The 15,247-nt window shown below is 50.7% G+C and overlaps 1 protein-coding gene across 6 annotated transcripts in view; it reads right to left on the bottom strand.

The window, feature by feature from the left end:
* E2f3 (E2F transcription factor 3) overlaps positions 1 to 15,247 on the bottom strand; it is a 69,016-nt gene that overhangs the window by 35,194 nt on the left and 18,575 nt on the right. Inside the window, exon 1 of one of the 6 annotated variants that reach the window (XM_047558763.1) lies at positions 5,428 to 5,515. The exons of the other annotated variants lie outside the window; for them this stretch is intronic. Within the exon in view, the coding sequence (XP_047414719.1) occupies positions 5,428 to 5,430 (3 nt within the window). The 5' untranslated portion in view covers positions 5,431 to 5,515. Of the gene's footprint in view, positions 1 to 5,427; positions 5,516 to 15,247 lie in introns of those variants that run through there. 6 annotated transcript variants of the gene reach the window in all.

Raw genomic sequence — 15,247 nt, 5'->3', positions numbered from 1 at the left:
CTCGATCATCTGTGGTGTGTTTGTCAGCCTTCTGCCACTGTGACAAAATACCTGAGGTAATCAACCTCTAAGGAGAAAGGCTTATTTTGGCTCATGGTCTCAGTCTGGGGGCACTGGCCCCACACTTTGGGCCTGTGGGGAGGTGGCTGGTCATGGCGGGAAGGCAGGGTGTAACAAAGCTTCCCACCTCATGGCAGTTGGGGAGCAGAAAGGAAGGAGGGGCTGGTCCCACAACCCCCTTGGGGGCCCAGTGAGCTAACTCCCTTCCACTAGACTCCACCTCAAGTGCCACCACCCCTCTAGTGCCACAGGCTGGCAACCACGTCTTCAGCATGTGGCCTTTAGGGACATCAGATACAAACCATAAGACGTGGATTGTAGTCCCTGAGAGAGGTCCTGGAACCAGTCACCCCCGACACCAAGCATGATGGCCCTGCAAGGTTCCTTTCCTGGGAAGGAGGATGAGGGGACATTTCAGTTTTTAGGGCTGGGTGCTGCCGTCACCAGGGATTCTTAGGCAGGACAACGCACCATGCCCTGCTCCCCTCTCCCTCGAGGAGGACCTTGAGACCTAGAAGACCAATTTGTCCAAAGGCCAGGGAGCGTGGAGGCCAACATGGCTCCGTGGAAGATGCACACTGAGTACCTACTATGCAGGGAAGCAAATATGACGATCCTGCCAGCCCAGCCCGGCTGCTGCTCTGGGGAGCCCGGCTGCTGCTCTGGGGAGCCCGGCTTCAGCAAAGCCCAGAGGCTCGGAGCCCGATCCCAGTCCCACCACACCCAGCCATGACTCAGGGGGACTTTCCACGACCGCTGGATCAACCTGAAGCCTTTTCCAAGACTTAATACCAAAGTCTTGAATCAAATGGTTAAGAAAATGAGCTTTCTCTGATTGCTTGTGTGTGTTTGACAAGGATCCTGCTCCTAAACAAGGCTGCAAACAAGTTGTGTGGAGCTGCGGGACAGAGGCCACGCTGAGAAACACAGTGGCAGAGAAACAGGCCAGCGGCTCTCAGGAGAGGGGACACTGACACTTCTCGGGTCCATCAGGAATTCTGCCAGGTGCTGTGCATTCCTGTTTCCTGCAGGAATGAGCCAAGCAGGAGACGGACCTCGTCTGGGCGTCAACTCCAGCTGCACGGAAAGACGGACTTCTCAAGGTTTAAAGTTTATTCCCTAAAGAATGGACACACAAGCACATAGGTTATCATGAACACGCAGAGTGTGCCCACGACGCACAGGACACCACGGACAGTGACACGCCAGGCGTACCCCTGAAGAGCGTGCAAGCTGGCTGGGAAGAGCGTCCTAGCAGCGCTCAACAATGACACAGTGCTTGATGGGAAAATGAACCACTGACTTAATAATTAACATTCGGTCTCAGGAAGACGTGCAGCAGAGACACATGAGTAGCTGTTACAGTTTCTAAAGGCCGGTGCGGGGCTCGCAGTACTGAAAAATGCTATTACTAATTCCAAACTGGGGACTTCAGAGCGAAACGGCATGACTTCGTAAAGAGTAAGATACAGGAACGTTCTGAGTTGAACGTACAAATCCAACACAATAATTCAGAGAAAAGGAAAGAGTGGCCAAGGACAGCCGTGGACGTTGAGAAGGCCGAGGAGGCCAGACCCAGGAAGCGGTCGGACGGCCCTGGGCACCCACCCCTGCCAGCCCCTGCCAGTGATTCCAGGCAGGTCCCATTTCTGTGCTGGCAGACCCGCTTCAGTTTCCTTGTCTGCCACGAGGACAGCGGTGACCGTGAACCACCTGCTGCATGCAGCATTTCAAAGGTTAAGGGAAAGCAAAACGCCTGGAGGATTGTAGCCTCTCCAAACTGCTGCTCGGGACGCCCACTGAAGGCCTCTGCGGGGGCCACGGGACCAGAGCCCGGCCGAGGACACACCCCAGCTCTTCTCAGTCCAGCTCACCTGCTGCTGCCATCCGAGCCTCAGTCACCGCGTTCCAAGCCTTGCTTGAGGACCAGGCAGTGCCCGAGCCGCCAGGATCAGGGTGCGGTGACCCCGACTCGGGAGGAGCCGCTCCCGGGGCAACAGAAGAGGATCAGTTTCTCATTGAGATGCAGCACAGCTATTAGGAGCCGGTCTCCAGAATGGACATGTGCAAGCAGGGAGCACTCACCAGGGGCCCCCGGAGGCTAAGGACACCATCCCCAGCACCTGCCCAGCACATCCAGCCAGGTCAGCGACAAAACAACCATGCTCCTTTCTCCAGTCAAAGCCAATGATGGGCAGGCAGACCCGCCCAGGAGCGAGAGTCCCGACACCCAGGGACAAACAAGGGTGAGGCCTGGGCCACAGAGCAGAGGTGCGTGGCATCCAGAGGGGTCAGAACAGCCCACTCCACCTCCAGTGTGGCCAGCGGAAGGAAAAATGGGGAGCAGCTCAGCAGGTCGCTGAACACAACAAGGACGTGCCAGCAGGTGGAGACAGGAAAGGAAGCAGGCACTCTCCTGCGACACGCGATGCAGCAGGACTCTCGACAGTCAGAAGCGGGAGCCCCCTAAGGCCTGTCCACCCGGGCAGAGGAGCAACACGGGGTCATACAGAGCGGGACATTATTTAGTCACCGAATACACACGCTGGGACACGGGTGACAGCCGAACCCAGGGCTCAGAGCAACACACGAGACGAGGGCTTTGGATTCCGCTGGGAGCCATGGAGTCCACGGAGAGAAAGCAGACAGGGCCCTGAGGGCCTTAGGGAAGGGAGGGCGACAGACTCTGGAGAGACAGTGATAAGGCTGCAGGACACAGAGCTCGACCTGAGGCTGCCGAGTCGTGCACCCCGAGGGTCACGATGGCAACTCACGTGATGGGCACCTTCCCACCATAAAATAAAAATAAGGCTCGCTGAGGGTGGGAACTGCGCTCTGTCCACGCTGCACAGCGGTGGCCCCCGAGCCCTGCCTGTCTGCCCCTTCCCCTCCTTCACACGTCTGCACCCGCCTTCATCTGAGTCGCCCTCGGAGTTCAGTCCTGGCCACGGTGTGCTCAGAACAACCAGAGAGCAGAGTCACGGCACAGGGCTATGTACAGTCCACCGCCAGCCCCAGCCCCGGCCTCCCCTCCAACGGCCAACGGAGAACAGGTCATCCTCCATGAGTTTGACCATTTCAGAGATGGCCACTGTCAACACTTGAGATCATTACAGAAGGAAAGCTTCCAGCGGGTTGCAGACGGAGACCAGCCTCAGGAACACGGCGTCCCCTACAGGCACCAAGAGGCCTCGAAGACAGGAAGGGCCTGGCCTGCTGGGTGTAGGACGGGGACGCCTTTCTTCTCTTTCTTTGGACTGATGGATACATTTCTGTAGTGACAGCTGCCTAGTCTGGAAGTAGGATAGGACTAAGGTAAAAATCCATCGCACCATCTCGTTTCCTTTGGATCCTTCTGGAAACATCCAAAGTAAGCTAATGTTGACACTACTAACCTAAGTTATCATGACGTTTCTGGACTACTGACTTAAGCAACTGCTACGATTTCTTTGGTAGAAATGTACCTGTCGTGAAATATGTGTTGGTTAAGTATTTGTGGAATGAAGAATATAGCAGAAACAACTCCCTCATTGAAAAGTCGAGCTCAAAATGTGAAGAAAGCCACTGGTCAATAACCTGGGTAAAGCCTTGCACTCAGTGAGGAGCACAGCAGCGAAGGGGTCAGAGGGCACGCGGCACAGGGGAGGTTTCTGTGGGAGGCAAGGAGGTGCTGGGTGGAGTACCCCGGCTGCCCCAGGAGGTGCTGGGTGGAGTACCCTGGCCTGAGGAGGTACCCTTGTTTTCTCCACGGGAGCTTATAACCAACACACAACCCTACAGAAAGAGGAGGCTCAGCACTGGTCACAGATGTAAGCATTCTCATTACATTTGCTCAGATAGGATGAGGTTTGAGAGGGAAAGGAAATGTGAATCACTTTTTTTATTTTTTTAAAGAAAAAGTGACGGGAGAAGATGAGGGACACACCCCATTGCACCTGTTAAGAGCACAAGGAAAGAACTGCAGCACGAAGACCGGATCAGAGAGAGAAATGGACGTGTGGGTTAGTAAATAAAGGGGCAGAAACATCTGTGCGCGCTCTCCTCCCCGCAGGGCAGCGAGCGCAGCGAGCCGGGCCACCCCGGCCACCCCGGCCACCCCGTCCACGGCCGGCCTCTGCAGGCTGTGCTGGGACCAGAATGCGGCTGAGTCTGCGTTCTGTCTCACTTCGGCAGAGCAGTTCTTTGCTACTTATTTATACTTTAATTCCCCCGATGGCTCTAAAAACAAGGGAAGAAATTTTTTCAAATGAAAATCATTATTTATACAGCTGGAGTTTCCATTTAGTTAGAAAAATTAATAAAAAATGTTTGGTCAGAATTTGAGATAAGTTTTGACTGTTCTACAAAACCTTATGCCATCAGCCTCCCAATCCCCTGTCCCACATCCTCAAAGTGGAGAAGGGAAGCCCCACGTCAGCTACCTTAGTGGGTCCTCACTTTGGCAAGGGGAGAGGAGTCTCTGAATCAGCAACAAGAACAGCTGGGTTAAAGCACCACTCTAACAGGCAGCTGGTTTTGTTTGAAAATGGATGCGAGCACCTAGCTTGCACGTGCCAACAGAAGCCCTGTTCAGGCTGGGGTCTGCCGAGCAGAGCACAAAGGAGACAGCTGGCAATTATCTGGTTAACTTAACCAGATAATTCATGCCTAAAAATTCACTCTGCTACCAAGTCGCCCAGACTGGTCATGTTCACAGCAGAGTGGACCAGGGTGGTTGCCAAGTCCCCTTCTGATGCATGGCCAGGTCCCACCTAGGTGGGCCACTCCTAGGCAGCAGCTGCACTGCAAGTCATCCCGTCCTTCACCCCCAGAGAAGGGTGCAGCGGGGTTTCCACAGCATGGATATCAACACCTGCTCACATGTCCTGTGACCCTGCAGGACGCAGCATGCACACATGGAATATAGTTATCAAATGCTGCAAATACTCCAAGGGACCCACAAACGTGCTGGGCGTGGGGTTTAAGGTGTGCCTGCTTCTGACAAAGCCCCGCGGGAGATCCTACGGCTCTCTACACCGAGACATTCCCAAAGGAAATGGACTCAGAGAAGTGTCCTAAGAACGTGCAAGATCATGCAAATCAGAGTATCTGGAATTTAAAAACCGGTTCGTCCTTGTAGCTGACCACCCAAAACATGAGATGGACGCCCTGTGTTTTATGGAGCACTTTCTACTCTTCACAAAGCCTGTGAGCTGGGTGAGAGCAGCATCCACCCCATCGCCCAAGCAGAACTCATGTCAAAGTGAAACTCGAACCAGCCCTTCTGGATCCAAGTTTACTGCCCTTTCCGTCACACCATGCTAAAGGCTAAAGTTAACTTAAAGCAAATAAAAAATATCACGTTACCCAGGCAAACCTGTGGCTCACCATCGCGAATAGCCTCCGAGTCAGACGTGTCACAAAATAAATCTCACCTCCAAGCAGCTTCAGGTCTGGGAAGGTGGTGAGGAAGAAAGCTGCTTCCCACTGGTCCTACCTGATCCCAGGCAAGGAACTTCTCTTGGGAAAACAATGGAGTAGGGCTTCACCCATGTCCCTTCCACATCAAGCTGACTGAGTCTTGGTGGCTTCAGGTGCACTCAGAATGGAGCAGTTGGTTTTCTTCCTCTTCTGGGTACTGGACACCTCTCCAGCTCAATGGTTTTCCATTCTCCTTAACTAAAGGAAGGCTTCGTTCCAAAGTGCTTTCCAACAACTTTTGCCCAACTCCATCAGGAAGACAAGACCTACGTGCTACAGGGTGAACTTGCTCTGGAATGGTTTAGTGCTTCCTATGGGTTATCACATTGCTTAGTTCCATTCCCACGCTCGATGGGCATCAGCCCGTTTTCATACCCTTTGGACAGATCGAGGATATTGGAATAAGATGACAGAGTAGGCCTGCCCTGGACCAGGAAGCAAAAGCCACTCCTTTGGCATGGATCATTTCCAAAGCTACTGAATTTTGCTCAGATCCCAGGTCACCTGAGTTGCCTCGAGTTCCATGAGGGCTATACCTACCAAGAGACTTTGTCCCTCCATGGGATGTCTCACCTAGGAATTCTCATCTTTGCTGTTTAAAAAGGAATGGAAGATATTCCTGCTCCCCAAATGGACCCAACTGTTATGCTTTTGCAAAACTCTTCATATTAGAAACTTACTGGAATTCCACAGCCTAAATCACAAGAAGTGTCTGTCTGTCTTTATGCTTTCTACTCCTGCCTGGCAATTTTGTGTGTGTGTGTAGGGGGGGGTGTGGGATTGAACCCAGGGCCACTTAACCACTGAGCCACATCCCCAGCGCCCCCACCCCACATCCTTTATATTTTATTTTGAGACACAGTCTAGTTAAATTGCTTAGGGCCTCACTAAGTCGCTGAAACTGGTTTTGAACTCGCAATCCTCCTGCCTCAGCCGCTGGTATCACAGGCGTGCGCCATTGCGCCCAGCCTGCCTTGGAAGTGTTCAGGGTTAGGATTAGGAAAATGGGGCTTCTAATGTGGGAAATGTTCTAGCACACAGAGGCAGAGGAGGGGAAACTTAGAATCTCACTCCAACGCAAATACGCTAAGGGTTAAGCCAAGCAACTCTCCCATAAAGACAATTCTTTAGGTTTTTAGTTTGGAAAAGTTCTTTTCCCAGGAGAGATGGGGAGGGACAAGAAGCCAGGAAAGAGCCCTAATAATAATGGTCGTTATTATTATTATTGCTACTACTTACTACTAGTACTATTATTATATAACAAAAAGAACCTACTCTTACCTCCTGCAGCCCTTTAATTATGGTGTGTTCAGTAACTCAATTAATTTTAGTAATGCTTATTGTTCCCTCTTTTTAAGAAGTTAACACATTGGTTCATAACCTTCTCCACCCTTTATTATTCTGAAGTGGTCTGGTTCCACTATCAAATCAAAAGGCCAAGCAGTATTCGTGAAGTCTCCCACGACAAGAAGCCTGATGGTTTCACACAACTGTGGGCACGTTATAACCCACCGGGCCTCGAGTTCTGCCTCTGTAAAATGGAAACACCTCCAAATGACTTCAAAGAGCAGCTGCTGGGAACAACAGATAAAAATCAATGTGAAGTATGCCTAAATAATGCAGCAGGACCTCACTTGTACAGGACCATGCCCACTGGGCTGGTGGCACCCACTGGGGCTGGTGCCCTGGGTTCTGCCCTGTGCTCCTGATCCCTTCTCCCTGATGGTGAGGCCTGGAGCCGGTCCCTCTCTGCTCAGGGCTGCCTGTGGTGCAGCCCCTGGTGCCTGTCCACACCAAGGGTGGTCAGGAGCATCATCAGACACAGGCAGGGAACCAGCAGCAGGGGGAAAACACTCAGCTGCCCATTTCCCCTTCTGGTTCTTAAGAAAAGGAAGCACAGCGCTACTGTGCACCAGTTTACCTTGTCAAAGCATTTTAAGAGAAACCTGCTTCTCTCTACAGTTTACAGAGAGCAAACAAGATGCTTTCAGTAAGGGTGAAAAGTCCCATTACGTTTAGATGCCGCCCCTGGGTCTGAGACTTTCGCAGCACAGCAGAAAAGAAACCAAGAGGTATTGTCCATCTTTCTCCTCCTGCCGTGGCATCGGTGTACACCACATCTAAGCCACAAATCCTAGCATTCAAGTTCAGAGATTCCCAGGTCTGAGAGATTACCCAGACGTCACTGCTAAGACCGGTCCGGTTTCTCGGCCCCGCTGTGTGAAGTTCACCAGATTTCAAGCCTCTGACTCTCACAGGGGCACTTCTTTTTTTAGACAACAACATGGATTTGCTCGTGGTTATTTTCCTTTAATAAATGTTTGCCACAAATGAATTGAGGCTGTTTTTAATTAAGGTCTTAACCAAAAGATCATTTGGAAAGCACTGTCCCTCCCACCAGGCGGCACAGACCTGTTTTGACCAGCTGTCCCAGGATTTTCCCGCTCAGTCAAACCCTGCGATGTCCTCTTACAGTCCTGAGAAGGTGAGTCCTCTTCCAAGCAACCCCCAAGAAGGACCTCTCTCAAAAGATCCACCCTGAAATTAAGAGATGTGGAGGGGGTTCACAGGGAGGCAGCAGCCCCAGGACACGGGCAGGGCTACCTTCTGATGGCCATCCTCACAGACACAGGTTAAGACAGATGACACAGGTGACAGGGCCTCTTCCCCCAGGTTCCGAGGACACTCAGCCTTTCTGTGCCATGGACCCCTTCTGGCTTCTGGTGAGGACTATGGGCCCTTCTCAACTTAACATCCCCATATATCTAAAATAAAATACACAGGGTTCCAAAAGAAACCCTCTGAACCGAAATACACCCATTCCCAATCAGAGAAATGTAGGACGCAGCGATGTGTTTCAGTACATAAATAAAAAGACTCAGTCGCGGGTCAAAAACTGTAGTTTTGAAATGATGGATATAAACAACATTTTAAAAAATTACTGTCATCCTGAAGTCGTGATGAGCATGAGCAGAATCCGAAGGTCCCAAAGGCAGCAAATGTAACGTGTGATGGGACACCTATGATTCCTGTGGGTGCCGAAGTCACAATCTGCGGGTTACCACTGACATTCCTAATGACAGGTGAAGCTAGGTTCCAGTTGGAGGGCAGTAAAGGAGTACCTTCATTCCACAGAGATTCACGTAAAGAACCTGGACTGCGGAACTGCTCTGTGATCCGGGTGAGGTCTGATTCATTTGAGTCCTGAGATCTCATCAGCACAGCGCACAGACTCCGCGAATATGTGGATTTAACTAAGCCAATAGGTAAGAGTCTGAATTTAAAAAAAAATCCCTGGGAAGAGGCTCAGGCAGCTTCAAGGAACCTTCCAAATCCAAGGCCAGCCTCACAGAACAGCCGGGGTCTGGTAACATTCCGGGAGCTGGGTGAACGTGAGGGCTGAACTTCAAACAGCGGAGAATGTTCAGGATACAGGGCACAAGTGGTGGACACGAGCAAGGGCTCTTCTGAGGGGACAGCAGAGTCAGGATGACAGGACCAAGCCCACAGCGGGAAGACTGGGCCGGCCACCTGGGCAGCACTTGGCCCAGGCAGAGGGCTGGCGGTGGGAAGCTGCCCAGCTCGCTCAGCTCCAGGCCGCTGCCTGGCCCTCCTCCCTCAACCCGCCTCTGATCCGGCCAGAACTCCAGGGCAGACGCTGCTCCACGGATCATCTCCCTCCACCACGGCCTCGGTGACGACTTCCACCCCGGAGCACCGTCCCCTCCGTCTCTGTTGGACTGTGTCGCTCGGCTCGTGTCAAGCAGGCCTGAAGGGTCCCCCGGTGACACACGCCTCATGGTCTTGTCTTCTCACGTGACATGCAGCCACTTCGGGCCTGCGAGAGCTCTCCGTCCAGGTCTTCCCTGGAGCCGCAGAGGCTGCCCGCCTGACGTGGGGGCTGGCCGGCTGGCGTGACAGACCCATCTCCCCAGCGCCTAGAGACGGGTGGACTTTAGAAAAACAGAAAAGCTCTGTGAAACCAACACAATCTGGAGGCCAACTAATCATGTCGAGGCAGCTTACATTTCAGATCGAGTTCTTCATGAGTGCCGCGGGCTGGATCAGCCCTCTCCGAAGGCCAAGGAGAGAAAGGGGGCCGGCCCACACCTTGATCTTGGACCTCCAGGCTCCAGAAGGGTGAGAGAATGAACTTCTGAGGCCTAAGCCCCCGACTCTGTGCTGTTCTGCCACAGCAGCCCTGCTGACCTAAACAACAGGAGGTGTCTACACCCAGGTGTTTCCAAGAGCAGGGACAGACCACGATGGGAGCCTGCGTACAGGCAATGGAGGGGCATCGCCGAGGGGGTCTGAACAAGGCCAGGGCCGGAGGTAACAGGGGCTTCCCGGGAAGCATCTGGAACACCCATGGCTTCCATCCCCCCCGGGGCGAGGGCTGTCCCTGGGGCAGCGACTCCCCGACCCAGGCTGCTGTGGTGTGCGGCGGGCACCAGGGAGGAAAGTGCAGGGCAGAGCTGCCAGGAGAGACCACCCTCAGCTCCCAGGCTCTGGCTGGAAAAGGAGTTCACAGGCTTATGACCTGGGCCGGCCTGGAGGGCCTATGTGGGCAGCACCCCATGTCAGGGCCAGACATCGTTGAGGTGGCTATAGGTAGCTGGACTCTGCAGCGGGCTCATCCGTACCACAAAGGTGTAGAGTTGCCTACATCCGGTGACAGCTGCTTTCCTCCCCAAGGAGGCATCCTGGTGTCCTCAGCCACTGGGAGAGACCTGCAGAGTGCCACCTGTCTGGCAAGCTCCTTCTCAGCACTCCTGTGAATTCTGTGCTTTAAATGAGATTTTCACTGTTTGGGGTTCTTGTTGTTCTCCCAGTTTCCAAAGCTGATCTAATTATACTGCAATCAACCTGTCCCACTTGCTAACAGGTCCTCAGCTCTAACGTAAATTCTACCACTTATAAAGAGTTGGGTGAAGCGACCAATCACCTCATTAAAGTTCTGGGTAACCCTCAGGAACCCCACCCTTAAAAAGGACTTTCTCTCCTTCCAGTGTTCCCCCTGGAATGGAGGTGGCGGGTCGAACATGGCACTTCTCAATGTCACATCAGATTACTGATTTTAGCTTATTGCAGTTAAACTCTAAAACAAATACGACTGCAAAACAGATTTTCTAAATCATCTTCAGAAATTCATTTCCTTCTTTATGGCAACCAATTCTGAGACTTACTGCTTACTGAGCAGCACACATAGGAGATAAAGCCGTGTAGGGCGATGTCACACAGGAGTGGCGTTTCCTGGGTTTTCCCAGTTACTCTGAGCCCTGTCTTTAGGGTTCTCAGATGTAGCAAGTAAAATCACAGAACATTACATTAGAACTTCAGACAAATGACAATTTTTGTTTTTACAATAGATTTATCTTAAATACTGGATGGTACTACTTACTTAATAAAAAGATTTTTTGTTGTTTATCTGAAATTCCAATTGAACTTGGTGTACTATATTTTATCTGGCAACTCTCTCAATATTCCAAAATAGAAAAAAAGTCAGCAAAATGAGAATTTAAAAGAATTCACATTTGAAATAAAACTCTTGTTTTAAATTCAATCAACTGCAGAATGCTCCACGCAGGACTGATTAGAACAGCCTACCCTCTTAACATAGAGGACACATGTATTAATAACTAACAGTTCATTGCAGTTAGGGTTGCTTGATTGCAAAGAAATAAAATAGCTTAAAAACAAATATTAAAATTCCCCCAGGAATCAACTTATAAGAACAAACCCATGTATTATCTGTATAGAAAAAAAACAATTAAAATACAGTAAGAAGGGCCAGGGATATCGCTCAGTTGGTAGAGTGCTTGCCTCGCATGCACAAGGCCCTGGGTTCAATCCCCAGCACCACTTAAAAAAAAAAAAATGTAGTAAGAAACACGTCTCATTCGTAAGTCTCCACTGTTGAGCACTCACGGCCACTGAAGCCTCAGTAAGGGTCATGGTACAGGGAAAGACTGCTGAGAAGAATTTCTGATTTGCTCTCAGAGTTCTATACACCTCAAACAACATGGAAGAAGAGAATGGTTCACTCCCCAGCTTCCTCCTCCCTTAGATTTTCAGGACTTTGACAGGCAAAGATCGCCTGCAGCAGGAAGAGTACCCCACTCCAGTAAGGCTCCTAACTGCCGCCCTGTGTCATGGGGGATGCATCCCAAGACCCCGGCCCCTGTGCACACTTGAACACAAAGATGGACAGAACCCTATCCATTCCGCAATCTTCTGAACATACAACCCACGACACAGCTCACTCTGTAAATCAGGCACCTAAGTGATCAACCGTGACTAATATTAAACTACAGCCAGTATTGACCGTGAGTTATAGGAATGTTCTCTCTGTCCTGGTCCACCCGAGTCTGGCCATCCCTCATTGGTGGTCAATGTCTAGGTCAGGGTCAAGATATAAGCTGATGCTTTCTGGGGCAACACGATGTGGTCATCGGTCAGAACACCTGTTCTTTCCACGCGTCCCACCCACAACTCTGATGCCTTTTTCTTCTTTTTTTGGGGGGGTATCAGGGATTGAACTCAGGGGTGCTTAACCAGTGCCCACATCCCCAGCCCTTTTTATATTTTATTTAGAGACAGTGTGTCACTAGGTTGCTGAGGGCCTTGCCCACTTGCTGGGGCTGGCTTTGGACTGTGATCCTCCTCCTCAGCCTGCAAAATACCATTGCAGGCGTGCACTCCGGGCCCGGGTGCTTGTCCTTCCATCTGAACACGACCATGCAGACAGGTCTTTTGCAGTCTGAGGTGCGACAGCAAACTAGCGAGGCGTTTTCCTTCGCCGCCATTTCACAGGTAGAAGACTCACTCTCGCTCTACCCCTCAGCAGACTTTGTTCTTCTTCCTTTACTGAGCAGGGAACTTTCACCTTTCTACTTCACAGCTTCTCTTAGGCAAACCCAGACTGTCAGCAATGTCACTTTTGTGTCTTGAGCCCATTCACTAGAATCAGGGCTACTCCAACAGGAGCAAGCACCACAAAGCTGGGGTCGGGTGGGAACTGGGGTGTCCACTGAGTGACCAAGGGGTGGGCAGCAGGGACGGGCCACAGGAGGTGTGAGAGTCCAACACATGACTCCAGTGGTGTGTGAATGAAAACTTATGAACTGTTTATTTCTGGAATTTTCCATCTGATTTTGGAATGAAGGTAATGGAAGTATGAAAAGTGAAACTGCAGATGGAGGGGAATCTGTGCATGGACACTGGGGTCAGCTGTGTCTGAAGGGGGTGACCTGTGCACTGCAGGATGTGTAACAGCATCCCTGGGCTCCCCCTACAGATGCCAGCAGCACCTCCCCTCCCCAGTTAGGACAACCAAAAATGTCTCCAGGCATTGCCAAATCACTTGGGGAACATAAATGTCCCCACTGGAAAGTGACCGATCCAAGAGGTCCTTTAATAACTCAGATCTGCCCTGGCAATTATATAGTCCGAACTCTTAGAAATATTTAAAATACCATTGCAGGGTAGCTTCAAATGAAACACTGCAACAAAATCTGCACTACATCCATGCTGACCAAAACTATCCTAAATAAACTTACAGGATAATTAAAATAAACTGTCTGTCATCCTAACGTGCCTCTTGTTCTCTTTATCTAGGGAAAGCTGTGCTGCTGTTCAGGTTCAGTGTTGCGGCCCGCTCTCTCTCTGCTTGAGAGCCATACACAAGAGGAGTCAGCCTTCTGCGCCCCGCACGTTCCGGAGCATACTAAGCTCACCCCTTCGGCCGAGAGTAGGTCATTAATTGCCCCATGTTACGGATGAGGACGCTCAGATCCAGAAAAGTGAAGTAAGTCACCCTGAGCTCCCAGTCTGTGAGGTTTTAAACTCAAGTAATTCCAAAGTCCGAGCCCTGAGCCACACCCCTCACCTGTGTGTGTGTGGCAGGGCCACTAAATGTTTGATGCTGTTTAACTTGGAAATAACAGTGCTCCGCAGTGCCAGTCTCAGCGAGGCTGTTCAGTGAGGTGCCGAAGGGCAGAGAGCAGAGTCCCAGCACCCAGCAGCTGCAAAACTTCTCCCAAGTCCCAAGAACTCAATGGCCACAGCAAGTGCCTGTGGCTTGGAGCAGCCTCCCATCCCCTCAGTACATGATGCAAATACTGGCCCTCCAGTCTGGCCTGCATGCAGCATGAACTGAGTCACCTTTGTCATGGACCTGTACTTTGTATTAGTTTCAGAACCACATTATTGTTCTGAACTTCTAAGAGAAAAAGGGCCACATATGAAGTGTTTGGGTGACTCAGTCAAGAGCATAAATGAAACTTAATCTTTGGGTCTCCAAGTCTCATTGGGGGCAGGAGTAGCTCTAGGAGCAGACACAGGGAGGGGTCATGATTCCTCTGCCATGATAAGAAGTCAGTTCTGCATGTTTGGGGGAGGCAGAAAGCAGTAGGGAGAACTCTCCTTCACCATAGATGCAAAACCAAACTGAATCCAAAACAGGTGACCCTGCCTTATGTAGAAACTTCCAGTTCTAAACCACTTCCAGACTCACAGCACCCCCAGTTTCTTCCCCCAACATCACAGTGGAGAAGCTGCTGATAGGTGGCTTTGGGCGCCAACAGACCAGACTATTTGAAGAGAAAAATGTCTTGCCCATAGATTCATGAAGCCACATTTAGATTCTAGGTCTAATTTCAACAGGTATCAGCACAGCAGGGCTACGGTTACAGTGGACAGATCATTTGTCAAGAATGGAAAAAGCCAGGATGCTGGGGCAGTTGTAAAGGAGGCGGAGGGGGTGGAAAGCAAGAAGTGCAAGCGTGTTTTTAAAGAAATGTAGAGAAAAGGGGCTAACGGATGAGCTGAGCTCGAGCTTAAGCCCTGGGCAGGAGGGAGAACCCAGCGGGCTGAGGCCAGGCCAAGACTTCGGGGTCACAGGCACCGGTGGCCACCACATGTAGCCACAGTCCCACAGCAACACCAGGTGATCAGACACCGTCAACAGGAGGACTGGGGACACAGCAGGCATTTCAACCATGACCGCAGACGTAAGAAACACGCTAAATAAATGACAAATAATGATTCATTTACCCTTCAATCTAGAAGGAAACCCTCTAGGCTTTCACAAAATTAAGAATGTAGCCACGCAGGAGAAGCGAGAAGTCTTCGATCAGGTGTCTTCTATTGTACAAGACAAGATCGGGTGATGGGAACGATAAATAAATGAACAGCAAAACAGCCACATTTTTATAAGGCATAAGTGAAACTATGCCTTTATAAAGATTTAATTCCCCTAATTTCTACCGAAGAAAAGGTATATTAAAGGACTTAGTATACGAAAACAAACTTGCTAATTAATTATTTGCACATGAGAAATTCACTAAGCGCTTAATCATTTATATTCTAGAGTGGTATTTCTGCAGCCATTCAGTTAGATATTTTAGATTATAATTTCAAATGGACTCATTGTCACAGGCCTCTGGGTCCATTTTACACACAGAATCAATATACTACTACTAATAAATAGGATTAGTTTTCCAAGGCTCCTGGTGGGAGCTCAGTGGGCCTTCTGTTTGGGAGGCAGTCTTCAAAGTCCTCCCAAGAAAATTACTTTCCGGATGTTCACCCATAAGAACCAACAGAAGGCACCAGAGAATCTAAATCAGGAGGCAACCACCTGAGGGGAAGAGCCGGCTTAGATGCTCAGGATGATTGATTTAAATGCACATGAATAATGCCCCCACTAAATGCTCCTCTCCAGAGG

The sequence above is a fragment of the Sciurus carolinensis genome, chromosome 7 (genome assembly GCF_902686445.1).
Source record: "Sciurus carolinensis chromosome 7, mSciCar1.2, whole genome shotgun sequence".
Taxonomy (NCBI): Eukaryota; Metazoa; Chordata; class Mammalia; order Rodentia; family Sciuridae; genus Sciurus; species Sciurus carolinensis.
Note: the sequence above shows the minus strand (reverse complement) of the source record. Positions and strands in the feature narration are given on the sequence as shown.